This window comes from Triticum urartu, chromosome 2A (assembly GCF_056163025.1).
Source record: "Triticum urartu cultivar PI428250 chromosome 2A, HENAU_Tu73, whole genome shotgun sequence".
Lineage (NCBI taxonomy): Eukaryota > Viridiplantae > Streptophyta > Magnoliopsida > Poales > Poaceae > Triticum > Triticum urartu.
Window position 1 is genome coordinate 11,910,345 of NC_141874.1, and position 14,259 is coordinate 11,924,603.

The 14,259-nt window shown below is 43.1% G+C and overlaps 1 protein-coding gene across 1 annotated transcript; it reads left to right on the top strand.

Annotated features, from left to right (window-relative positions):
• The first annotated feature begins 6,489 nt into the window (after positions 1 to 6,489).
• LOC147982869 (uncharacterized) lies at positions 6,490 to 7,710 on the top strand. The gene is made up of 2 exons (XM_087539377.1): positions 6,490 to 6,641; positions 6,729 to 7,710. The coding sequence occupies exons 1-2, from the start codon at positions 6,501 to 6,503 to the stop codon at positions 7,416 to 7,418; spliced, it is 831 nt and encodes a 276-aa protein (XP_087395503.1). The 5' UTR covers positions 6,490 to 6,500; the 3' UTR covers positions 7,419 to 7,710.
• Positions 7,711 to 14,259: the final 6,549 nt, after the last annotated feature.

The window sequence follows — 14,259 nt, forward strand, 5'->3', positions numbered from 1 at the left end:
GCGAAATTTGGCCTTTAGTACCGGTTGGTCCCTCCAACCGGTACTAAAGTCCCCTCATATATATATGGCACCTACGAAAAATTCAGTTTCATCGACCACCACTTCTTCTCCATCTTCTTCACGCGACATCGCCGCCGCCGCCGCGCCGTTGCCCATCGCGTGCCGCCCTCGCCGGCCCCGCCTCCCTCGCCGCCCCTGCCGCGCGCCGTCGCCCCCGCCGCCCGTCGTCGCCGTTCCCGCCGTCGCCCGTCGCCGCCGCCCCGTACTACTCGTCGTCTCGATCGCGCCGTCGCCCCCGGTCTGCCGCCTGTACGCCGCCGCCCCCTGCTCGTACACACACACACATTTTATACTTATTGTCTGTTTTCTGTTGTTTAGATTAATGTGAGATGAATTATGTAGATAAGAATGTTAGAATGTTAATGTTAGATGAATTAGATGGAAAAGTTGTTAAATATTAATGTCAATTGTTAGATGAATTAGCTAGATATTAATTAGGTATATATATGAGATTTGAACTAATTGAATTAATATAACTAGTTTATTTTTAGTATGAAAATTAGTAGAACTATTTTATTTTTAGTAAGAAAATTTAGGAATATGAGATTATTTGAACTAGTTGAATTAATATAACTAGTTTATTTTTAGTAAATGCTTAGTTGAACTAGTTGAATTAGTAGAACTAGTTTACTTTTAGTAAAACAAATAGGTATATGAGATTTGATGATCTAATTAAAATATTACTATATATAACTACTTTATATATTTTAGTAAGAAAATTAATATAACTAGTTTATTTTTAGTAAATTCTTAGTTGAATTAGTTGAATTAATATAACTAGTTTATTTTTAGTAAGAAAATTTAGATATCTGAGATTTGATTATCTAATTAAAATATTACTATATAGAACTAGCTACTTTATTTTAGTAAGAAAATTTATAGAACAAGTTTATTTTTAGTAAATGCTTAGTTGAATTAGCTGAATTAATAGAACTAGTTGAATTAATAGAAGTAGTTGAATCAGTTGAATTAATAGAACTAGTAAGTGTTTAATGTTTCACCTATATGAACATAGGAAATGTCGTCTGACGACGAAAAAGATTTCATTATGTGCGAATACTGTGAAGACCAGCGCGGCCTGTGCGACAGAAATTTCCTTGTTGATGATAGGCACTTCGGCATCAAGCTAGATGAGACCTTCGAAGTGGATACAGTAAGTCATAACGACAAGTCTTTTTTCGTAATTAAGCATGACTTATATATGCTTCATTTGCTTCAACTTATAATTTTAAATTTTCACTATTCTACCAGCGCATCCCCTGCCATGCAAGAATTTTTTTCTTAGATAAGATAGGTTTCAGTGCTATGGAAACTATGGAGGTAAAGAGAGTTTACCTGAAGACCAAGCATGGTTATACTTTCAACATCAAATTATACAATGCAGACACGTAGACCTATTTTGAATGAAAAACTTGGCAAGCACTATGCAAGGCTTATGCATTTGAGCTTGATATGGTTATCACCTTTGATATTCGTCCGAAAAGTGATATTGAAGGTAATAGAGACATCTGGGTCGATGTGCAGACGCCTCCAGTTCTACCATTATGTGAGTTTCTCAACCATATTTATGTCTTTGATATTGTTTATTCAAAAATAGTTGACAACTAATTTCTATTGACAGCTTATTTCCATTCAAGCAAACATGTCCGGCGCTTGGTAGACAGGACCTACTACTGTCCCGGAGCTGAACTAAACTGCGAGAGGAGATAAGTCATTATGTTTCATGGCTTGAGCATCTTCATACTATCAAGACAAATTTTCTTCCTGCACTTAGAAATGTTAGTACTCAAAACGTGCGACCAATAGTGATCGTATTGAACTACGGTCACATCTATTTACGAAAGATGGTAAGATTTTTACTGTTTGTCCTTAGTGCATCTTTTGCATACATTATTTGTTTTCTAAACTTTCATTGCTAAGTATATTAATTACTATACGATTTTCTTCAACGGGGACTCCCGATGACAGTTGTGCCTCAGTGGTTCGAGACTAAAGGTCACATGTCAATGGTTAGCTTACGACCAAGATATCCTACATTGCACATGAGTGCATTCAGGATTTCTAAAAGCGATGAATGCTTAATAGTGAAAGATTGGAGCAAAAAATTGTTAACGATCCCAGAGAAGTACTAGGGGGCAGCAATGAGAAGCGAATCCCACGATTAGGAGACAGGTTCATCTGCATGCTCCAGTATGATGAATCAGGAGAGCTATACATGCTCTATGCTATTTTACCTGAGAGAGAGCAGCAGGAGTGATTTAGCTAGTTCATGCTCTTAGTACTTGTATCCTCTCATGTCCGTGTTCTTCGTCCTCAACTTAATCTCAAAGAGTGATTTGCTTTTGTGGTGTTATGAACGCTTATAATATCATGACCATGTTGAACTCGATGATATCTTTGCTTCTGGTACAAGCGAATGTTTCGTCTTTAAGCTAGTGTTGGTGGTGATTAGATAGCGGTAATGACTATGATGATTAAACAGTGGTAACGACGACTATGATGATTTTTAGCTAGCTAGTATACTGTTGTTGATGATATGATGCAAGAGTTTTTATATTAATATGATGATGATGAGTTATTATATCATTTATGAAAGAAACCGCAGATTAGTTTCAGCTGGATGGATCCTAGCTAAGTGATCAAGTATATGACATATCCATATTATACTTGATCACTTAATTATAGGTGATCAAGTATAATATGGATATGGCATAAACTTGATCGCTTAGCTAGGATCCACATGCATCCAGTCGAAACTAATATGCGGTACTTTCACCTAATGATTTAACAACTCATTATAATGTAAAATAATCACTGAATTAAATTGAAAACCGAAAATTAAAGGAAAAATAAAAAATAAAACCAAAACACCCCCAAACATTTAGTACCGGTTGGTGTTACCAACGGGTACTAATGTCCTACACACACCCGGGCCTGGCTCGTGCCACGTGGTGGCACTTTAGAGCCGGTTCGTGATGAACCGGTACTAAAGGGGGGGGGACCTTTAGTCCCCACTCTTTAGTGCCGGTTGTGGAACCGGCACTAAAGGCCCTTACAAACCGGTGCTAAAGCCTGGTTCCGCACTAGTGAAATAGAGACCTTTGGTCCCGGTTGGTGGCACCAACCGGGACTGAAGGGGTGCATTGGTCCCGGTTGGTGGCACGAACCGGTACCAATGCCCCCATTTAGTCCCGGTTGATGCCACCAACCGGGACCAAAGGCCTTGCGCTGGCGCGGTGCAATGGGATGTTTAGTCCCACCTCGCTAGTTGAGAGAGCTCGAGAGTGGTTTATAAGTGCTGCTGCGCCCACCCTCTCGAGTTCCTCTCAACTGCAGGCTTTCGGGCCTACTCTGTCACTCTTTACCCGTGAGCCTACTGGGCCTACTGCGGGCCTGAATCCTGGCCCATGGTTGAGTTTCTAGTCGTATTCAGGCCGTGGTGGCCGAGTAGGTGGCATTTTTTTTCCATTTTTTGTTTTCTTTTTTGCTTTATTTATTTTATTTTGTTTCTACTTACAACAAAATACTTACTGTTTTCCAGTGATTCTTTTTTGCTTTTAGGTAATAAAAATTATAAATTTTGTGTTAGTGCCATTAGTTTTCCAATTTGAATAGTTTAAATTTGAATTTCTTTGAAATTTGTGTCGATCACTAGTTTGTGACTAACTTTACTATAAAAATAGATTTTGGAGTGATTCTTTTCCCTCCTATTTAATATTACTGTGTTTTATCATTATATTCAAAAACAGTTTTTGTAATTTTAGTTTCTAACAAAAAAGATATTTATGATTATTCCCTTTGCTATTAAAATTTCTAACAAAAAAAGTTCTTTATGAAAATTGTTTTTTCTTTTAATGTTTTGAACAGAAAATACTTTGATAATTTTAGTTGATAAATTTTATATAATTTTAGTTTCAATAATACTAGAGGTTTATAAAAGTTTTTTAGTTGATTTCTTTTGCTAGTAGAGTTTCATTAAATTTTTCTAGTTCATTCTTTTTTCTATTAGAGTTTCATTAAAGTTTTCTAGTTTATTCTTTTAGTTTATTATTTTTGCTATTAGAGTTTCATAAAAGTTTTCTAGCTTATTCTTTTTATATTAGTTCATTATTTGAGCAAAATGACCCTGAAATTGAAAAGCACTTCAGATAAACTCTCAAGAGGTTGAAAATTGGCATGGTATCATCATTTCATTCACATAGCATGTGCTAAAAAGTTGAGAGGGTTACGGCAAAAACTGTATGCACTTCGTGTACAAAATGGACAATCTCTTTCGAAATATAAGGGTTTCGGATGAAAACTCATATGTTACAAAGGGATTTCATTTTCTTTTTGAATTTATTTGAACTCCGGACTTTTTGTATGTTCAAAATAAACCATTCAAAGCCACACCATCAATTTTCAACCCTTTCTGACTTCATTTGTTATTTTTCATGCATTTACTGATTTTTTTGAGCTAAATGACCCTGAAATGAAAAAGCAAGTCAGATGAACTCTGAAGAGGTTGAAAATTGGCATGGTATAATCATTTCACCCACATAGCATGTGCTAAAAAGTTGAGAGAGTTACGGCAAAAACTGGATGCACTTCGTGTACGAAATGGACAATCTCTTTCGAAGTATCAGGGTTTCGGGCGAAAATTCATCTGTTACAAAGGGATTTCATTTTTTTGAACTTATTTGAAATTCAGACTTTTTGTGTGTTCAAAAATGAATCATTCAAAGCCACATAAAACCATTTTGCTTGTTTTCCTCTGCCACTTCGAGAAAATTATGCACGCCCTTAATATACTCGGAGGTGTGTCTGTCACCGTACATCCATTGCATGTTCATCTACGTGCATTATATATAATTAAGTGTGTCAAAAACCATTGCAGAACATCGTGAATAGATAAGTGACCTAATTAATAGAAGTTCATCATTACATTAAAACCAAAGTACATACATAGTTCTCATTGAACAACGTATAGCTCTTCAGAGCATCTAATTAAACCAACATTGAAACTATGTAAAAGATTTCAATACAACAACAAATATGATCATAATCGCAACCAAGGTAACAATTGATCCAACAGCATAATGATACCATGTCTCGTTATGAATGGCATATTTCCAATCTTTCTAATCTTCAAGCGCATTGCATCCATCCTGATCTTCTGATCATCGACGACATCCACAACATGCAACTCCAATATCATCTTCTCCTCCTCAATTTTTTTATTTTTTCCTTCAAGTAATTGTTTTCTTCTTCAACTAAAATTTAACCTCTCGACAATAGGGTCGGTTGGAATTTCCGGTTCACATACCTCCTAGATAAATAAAATCTATGTAACGTTGGTCGTCATAATTGTCATAAAAAATAAATGAACCAAATAGTTATAAAAGATAATATATACCACATCCGAATCATAGACAGGACGAAGGGCGACGGGGGCAGATACCAAAACCATCGCACTATATAATAACAACCAATAATAAAAGTAAGAAAATTAGACAAGTATATATCTAATCATACAAGTAAGAATTTTTTTTTCTTTTAGAAAGAAGATAAGAACAAGAGGCTCACCACGGTGGTGCCGGCGACGAGATCGGCGCGGGCGATCGACGGCGGTGAAGACGGGGACGGGACGTTACAGACCGCTAAATCTAGACAAATCTTAAGGAAAATGGAGTTTGGAGGTCGAGTTTGGAGAGGAGAAAGCTTAAGTAATGTGGCTCGGGCATTTCATTGAACACCTCATGTGCATAAGAGGTGAGCTAGAGCACCACAAAGCCCTCCCCTCGCCGGCCAGAAAAAAAAACAGAGCAGTGGAGTGCTCTGCTCGCGGGCGAGGGGTATATATAGCCACCTCATTGGTCCCGGTTCATGGCCGGAACCAGGACAAAAGGCCACCCTTTGGTCCCGGTTCCTGCCACGAACCGGGACCAATGGATGTGGGCCAGGAGCGAGGCCCATTGGTCCCGATTCGTGTCTGGAACCGGGACAAAAGGGTCCAGACGAACTGGGACCGATGCCCCACGAGGCCCGGCCGGCCCCCTCGCCGCACGAACCAAGACGTATGCCCCCATGGCCAGGCCTGAACCAAAGCCCTGTTTTCTACTAGTGAATGTGTAGTTTCGTGCTAGGTTTTGCAACTAGAGTCAGACCCGTGTATTTCTCTGTCATATATAGTCAACTGCAGTCTTTCTTATTTGAGCAAGAGCTCTTCTTATTTAGTTTTCCTGAAGCAACCACCATGTGAACCCATGTGTTAATCCTTGGTTCTCTTGCAAAAGGTACATACGTACGTAGTTGTTGTCCAGTCATCTGCTACTGGTGGAGAAGTATTACTAGCTTAATTTACCGATGGAGAAGTAGATGCAGATTTTGAATTGGGGGTCGAGGAGAGAACTGAGGGAGAAGCCGTGCCTAATTGCCTATATATAAGAAGAGAAGAGTCTATGCCTATGGACAGGTATAGAGCGAGGATGGCAACATCACAAGTGACGCAGGCGAAACAACACGCGGTTGTTGTCCTGCCAGTCGCCGACGCCACTGAGGGAGGACTTGTGGATTCTGCTGGGCGGCGCCAGGAATCGCAGGTCTGTTTCTTCTAATTGATTCGGGGATTAGTGTCTCTGGTAATTTATGTAGCTATGGATTAAATTGTTTGTGTATGTTTGACGTAGAACACTAGGCTGGAAATCGACATTGGCGAGAACAGGACAATGGTCATTGAGATCACCCTTACAGGGAAACTAGCTCTGCAGTGCCCTGCGGGTACCACGCCCCCGGCGGCGGACGCAGCAGCAGAACAGGCAGTTGAAAACCAGGAGTACATGGACCAGATGCGCGGATGGCTGATGACTGTGGGCACCCTGTTCATCGGCATGTCGTTTCAGGCGGCGTTGCAGCCGCCAAGCTGGATGCCCAAGGATTGGTACATGGTGCTGAGGAAGAATAATTCTATCCGTATTCCCTGGTCCCATCTTTCTCCTGCAGAAATGGCGGCGCCAGATAACATCTCAAAGAAAGAAGCTATTCACGCACTCAACTACGTGCTCACTAACACGACCACTTTCGCGATATCGCTAGCACTAGTGTCAGCACTCGTGATAATGAAAAGGTCGCCACCCACACGTTTCATATACATGGTAAAGGTGATGGTGGGGCTCCTCTGCTTCTTTGTCGCCTGGAGCTTCGCCATCGGTAACGGGTACGATCCAGCCGCTTCCTGGGTGGTCGTTGCTTTCCTCGTGATGTACGGCTTTAGTACGCTTTTTGCGTTCTTCACCGTGATGTGGCTTCCCTACCACCTGATCAGGCCGGCTTTGGAACGGCTTAAGCTTTTGCCCAAGGCTGCTGCCCACGTAAGCTAGAGAGGCCACAGATTGTGAAAATAAGCCAGTGAGATTGGTAACTGTCGATTTGTAAAGGTTTCCTATGAGTCATAGCTTATGAATTTTCAGTGATGATGAATTTCAAGTCTAGAGTGACCCTGGACTCATGTCGTCTTTTTTATGTTTGTTAGATCAAAGTACAATGTTTCCAAGTGTAGAGTTCGCAGCCATGTCCTCTGGCAGAATCAAGCCGCGGCGAGATTGTGTAACCTGTTTGCTCTCTATTTACTACCTGATAAAGTTTTCTGCTTGAAGGAAACAGTTTCTTGAATCTGAGCTGGTTTCAGTTTCTGTATTTTTGCAACTCAATTTCAGAGCCTAGTTCCAGGATTCAGGCAATAACACATAGAAAAATAGATAAATTTGGTAGTGATTTTAAAGAGATGGATTCGATTACAGAGCAAAGTTGAGGCCCAACCAGCACAGGGGGCCTTCGCAAATAAAGGATCTGACCCTCCCACGTCGCTCTTGTGGGCGATGGGGAGGGCTTTCCCGCCGCCACCGCCACCAGCACCTTTCTCTCCCTCCCTCCCTCCTCCCTCACCGCCGCCAGAGGATGCGGCCGGGCAAAGCCTGGCCGGCAGCGGCGGGGCGTTTCGCCTTCTCGAGCATGGCCTCTGCCACGGGGTGGCGGGGCTGGCCCGGGACACCGCGATGGCGAAGGTCGCGGTGGTGTGGCAGCGGCGCTCGCCCGGCAGCACACGGCGAGCTTCGAGGTGAAGGATTGTGCAAGCGAGGCGGTAGTGGTTGATCAGGATCCGCCCCGATCTACCATCCGTCTTCAACCGGCGGCGTGGGTTGTGGATAGCGTGGGCGGGTGTCCTCCTCCATGGCGTCAATGGCGTCGACATGGTGGAGGCAGCCGTGTGGTGGCGGTCCTAGTGCTCTTCTCGCATCATGGCAACGATCTACATAATCGCTCCTTGACCTGGTCGTCGACGTGTTCCGAAACTGCTGCGCGAGATCTTGCCCAAGGATATGTGGATCGGATAGGACCTGGTCGTGCATGTCCATATCAGCCTACGCTGCTCCATGAGGGTGTGGCGCGAAGCTCGGTTGCTTGTTGACACCATGAGACATGTCAGTATCTCGATTTTCATGGCGTAGACAGCGATGAAGAAAGTCATGGTGGCTGAGATCGGAGGATCAATAAGGTGGGGGGCCTTGGAGGAGATAGAGTCAGCCAGGTGTCCGGTAACTTTTAGAAGCAGCAGTGATAAGTGGGGGCGGCAACACTGAAGGATTTCATTTTTAGTGGTGCTCTTCAAGTGCCGAGTTGCGACTTTTAGGGTAAAAAGCTAAGGTTTGACCTTCATTTTGTTGACGATACTGTTTCGAAAGTTCGGACTTTCTCCAGGGTGAAAACTTAAAATCTTGTATTGGACGACAATGGCGCTTGTGCACTGTTTCCTCCTTGAAGGTGTTGCTTTTGAAGACCCTTTATGTTTTTCAGGTATTGTCTTTGGTGGTGGTTTGTGTGTTGCTGCTAAGAGGAGTTGATCATTGTGGTGAGGCCTTTTTTTTATTTATTTTTTCTTTTCGGGCTGTGTGTATCCTAAATAACATTTTGACATCTTGTTGATGTAGAGGTTAGATGTAATTTGGTATCTTTGCGATATTAATATACTCTTTTGTCAAAGAATAAACGAGCACAGTGGGCGGACAGGATTTAACTGAAGACATGGAGAGATGCCCATTGCTGCTCCCAACCCATTAAGCATACATCCAGACAGGCATGCACACATGTAAAGTTATTATTACAATTATTATTATTCTTTCAAAAGAAATACAAGAAAGCTCTACACTTGTCACACCTGCTACACTCCACTTTGTAGTGCCATCACGCATCATATGAATATGATCTAGAATTAAAGCTAGCTGATTGGATATATACAACCTTGAACACATATAATATTGTTGGCTGGTCCTTGCATTGCATGGTCTCAACAATTACAAATGCTCCTGACAATCATGATTAGTTGTTATATGGAAACCATGCCGCCCGAGTGAATCATTATATTTCCACACATAGTCTATTGTTGGTTGGGCTCATAAATGCCCAACAGGGATTGGTCTCAACAATAAACAAACTCACATGAGGAATCACAAGTGGGCACATGCTTGAGACTGTATTTATCCACGTAATTCGCCTTCTCCTTCCTAATTTAGTATGGACAAGCTAACAAACGATGAGTTGGCCTGAGGGGCGCATGCAGCACGTACCTTGAGATGTGATTCCGCACTGTGATCACTGATCAATACCAGCTGTGTGACATAACCGTGACGTACACCGCCGGTCATACTTCTTCAGTGGCACATCTGAAGACCACCATCTCATCGCCTTTCATGGTCTACTTGCTCAAAATTCTTAGTGATATACTCTAAAGCCCTCAATTATCTTCTCAAATCCAAACATATCCTAAACCTAAAAGTCAAACTCGGCCCCACCGACTTGATTCATCCGGCGCCACCGAGTTCACTTGACATAGCCATAGCCAGAAACCCTAATCAGTTCGGTCTCACCAATAGGGATCTCAGTCTCACTGAGATGGGACTGCAAACTCTCTATTTTCCTTCGTAACGTTTCTGTCCCACAAAAATGAGCGATCAGTCCCACCGAGTTCGCAGTGCAAACTCTCTGTTTCTCTTTCGTAACGTTTCAGTATCACCGAAAGGAGCGATCGGTCCCACCGACTTTGCCTGACCAACTCTCTGTTTGCTCGTTACTAAAATCGGTCTCACCGAGTTGAAGTAATCTGTCAAACCGAGATCAAGTTTTGCCCTAACCCTAACTCATCGGTCCCACCGAGTTGATCATGTCGGTCCCATCGAAAATCCTAACTTCCACATTTTGAACTGAATCAGTCTCACCGAGTTCATACATTTGGTCTGACCGAGTTGGCTCTTTTGTGTGTAACGGTTAGATTCTGTGTGAAGGCTATATATACCCCGCCACCCTCCTCTCCATTTGTGAGAGAGCCATCTGAACGTGCCTACACTTCCAGCATTTATTTTCTGAGAGAGAACCATCTACTCATTTGTTGAGACCAAGAGATTCCAATCCAACCTCAAGAATCTTGATCTCTAGCCTTTCCCAAGATTCTTACCACTCAAATCATCTTTTCGCCATAGCCAAATCTATGAGAGAGAGTCAAGTGTGGGGGAGACTATCATTTGAAGCACAAGAGTAAGGAGTTCATCATCAACACACCATCTATTACCTTTTGGAGAGTGGTGTCTCCTAGATTGGTTAGGTGTCACTTGAGAGCCTTCATCAAGATTGTGGTGTTGAACCAAGGAGTTTGTAAGGGCAAGGAGATCGCCTACTTCGTGAAGATCTACCCAAGTGAGGCAAGTCTTTCATGGGCGATGGCCATGGTGGGATAGACAAGATTGCTTCGTCGTGGACCCTTGATGGGTGGAGCCCCCCGTGGACTCGCGCAACTATTACCCTTTGTGGGTTGAACACTAGTAGAAAACAGGGCTTTGGTTGGGGCCTGGCCAGCCCATTAGTCCCGTTCTTCCACGAACCGGGACCCATGGGGGGCATACGTCCCGGTTTGTGCGCCCAGGGGGCCGGCCGGGCCTCGGGAGGCATTTGTCCCGATTCGTGCGGACACATTTGTCCCGGTTCTAGGCAAGAACAGGGACCAATGGTACTCGCTCCTGGCCCACAGCCATTGGTCCCGGTTCGTGCCTAGAACCGAGATAGAGGGTGGCCTTTAGTCCCGGTTCCAGCCACGAACCGGGACCAATGAGGTGGCTATATATACCCCATCGCCGTGGCAGAGCACTCCATAGTGCTCCGTTTTTTCTGGCCGGCGAGGGGAGAGGTTTGTGGTGCTCTAGCTCACCTCCTATGCACATGAAGTGTTCGATGAAATGCCCGAGCCACACTAGTTAAGCTTTCTCCTCTCGAAACTCGACCTCCGAGCTCCATCTTCCCCAAGATTTGTGTTGGTTTAGTGGTCCGTCACGTCCCGTACCCGTCTTCACTGCCGTCGATCGCCCACGCCGATCTCATTGCCGGCACCACCGTGGTGAGCCTCTTGTTCTTATCTTCTTTCTGGAAGAAAAAAATTCTTACTTTAGATAAATACTTGTCTAATTTTCTTACTTTTATTATTGTTTGTTATTATATAGTGCGATGGTTTTAGTATCCGCCCCCGCCGGCCCTCGTCTTGTCTATGATTCGGATGTTGTATATATTATCTTTTATAACTATTTGGTTCATTTATTGTTTATGACGATTATGCCGACCAACGTGACATAGATTTTATTTATCTAGGAGCTTTGTGAACCGTAAATTCCAACCGACCCTATTGTCGAGAGGTTAAATTGAGTTGAAGAAGAAAACAATTCCTTAGAGGAAAAAAATAAAAAATTGAGGAGGAGAAGATGATATTGGAGTTGCATGTTGCAGATGTCGTCGATGATCACAAGATCAAGATGGATGCAATGCAGTTGAAGATTAGAAAGATTAGAAAATATGCCATTCATATCGAGGCTTGGTATCATTATGCCGTTGGATCAATTGTTACCTTGGTTGTGATTATGATCGCATTTGTTGTTGCATTGAAAGGTTTTACATAGTTTGAATGTATGGTTTAATTAGATGCTCTGGAGATCTATATGTTGTTCAATGAGAACTATGTATGTATTTTGGTTTTAATGTGATGATGAACTTCTATTAATTTGGTCACTTATCTATCTATCTGAATCTGTAATGGTTTTTGACACAAATAATTATGTATAATGCACGCAGATGAACCGACAATGGATGTACAATGACAGACACACCTCTGAGTACATTAAGGGCCTACATAATTTTCTTGAAGTGGCTGAGGCAAACAAGCAGAATGGTTTTATGTGTTGTCCATTCCCTAATTGTGGGAATACGAAGTCTTACTTTGACCGGAAAATCCTTCACAACCACCTGTTTTATAAGAGTTTCATGCCACACTATAATGTTTGGACAAAGCACGGAGAAATATGGGTTATGATGGAAGACAGCGAAGAAGAAGAGGACAATGACAACTATGTGCCCCCTGAATACAGTGATGCTGCAACGGGGGAAGCTGCTGAAGATCAAGAAGAACCAGACGATGTGCCCGATGATGATGATCTCGGCCGGGTCATTGTTGATGCAAGGACATAGTGCAAAAGTCAAAAGGAGAAACTGAAGTTCGATCGCCTGTTAGAGGATCACAAAAAAGGGTTGTACCCCAATTGCGAAGATGGCAACACAAAGCTCGGTATCGTACTGGAATTGCTGCAGCGGAAGGCAGAGAATGTTGTGCCTGAAAAGGATTTGAGAAGCTACTGAAAATATTGAAGAAGAAGCTTCCAAACGATAACGAATTGCTCGACAGTACGTACATAGCAAAGAAGGCCGTATGCCCTCTAGTATTGGAGGTGTAGAAGATACATGCATGCCCTAATGATTGCATCCTCTACCGCGGTGCGTACGAGGATTTGAACGCATGCCCGGTATGCGGTGCATTGCGGTATAAGATCATACGAGATGACCCTGGTGATGTTGATGGCGAGCCCCCAGGAAGAGGGTTCCTGCAAAGGTGATGTGGTATGCTCCTATAATACCACGGTTGAAACGTGTGTTAAAAAACGAAGAGCATGCCAAGTTGATGCGATGGCATAGAGAGGACCGTAAGAAAGACGGGAAGTTGAGAGGATCCGCTGATGGGTCATAGTGGAAAAAAATCTAGAGAAAGTACTGGGCTGAGTTTGCAGGTGACCCATGGAATGTATGGTTTGGTTTAAGCGCAGATGGCATTAATCCTTTCGGGGAGCAGAGCAGCAATCACAGCACCTGGCCCGTCACTCTATGTATGTATAACCTTCCTCCTTGGATGTGCATGAAGCGAAAGTTCATTATGATGCCAGCTCTCATCCAAGGCCCTAAGCAACCCGGCAACGACATTGATGTGTACCTAAGGCCATTAGTTGAAGAACTTTTACAGATGTGGAATGGAAACAGTGTACGTGTGTGGGATGAGCACAAACATGAGGAATTTAACCTGCACGCGTTGCTGTTTGTAACCATCAATGATTGGCCCGCTCTCAGTAACCTTTCCGGACAAACAAACAAGGGATACCACGCATGCACGCACTGTTTAGCTGACACCGAAAGTATATACCTGGACAAATGCAGGAAGAATGTGTACCTGGGCCATCGTCCATTTCTTCCGACCAACCATCAATGTCGAAAAAAAGGCAAGCATTTCAAAAGCGAGGCAGATCACCGGAAGAAGCCCGCCATGCGTACTGGTGATCACGTACTTGCTATGGTCAATGATTTACACGTAATCTTTGGAAAGGGTCCCGGTGGACTATTTGTTCCGAATGACGCTGAGGGACACGCACCCATGTGGAAGAAGAAATCTATATTTTGGGACCTGCCCTACTGGAAAGACCTAGAGGTCCGCTCTTCAATTGATGTGATGCACGTGACGAAGAACCTTTGCGTGAACCTGCTAGGCTTCTTGGGCATGTATGGGAAGACAAAAGATACACTGGAGGCATGGGAGGACCTGCAACGTTTGCATGAAAAAGACAGCATGCCTCCAAAGCAGTATGAAGGTCCTGCCAGCTATGCTCTTACCAAAGAAGAGAAGGAAATCTTCTTTGAATGCCTGCTCAGTATGAAGGTCCCGTCTGGCTTCTCGTCGAATATAAAGGGAATAATAAATATGCTAGAGAAAAATTTCCAGAACCTAAAGTCTCATGACTGCCACGTGATTATGATGCAACTGCTTCCGGGTTCATTGAGGGGGCTTCTATCGGAAAACGTCCGATTAGC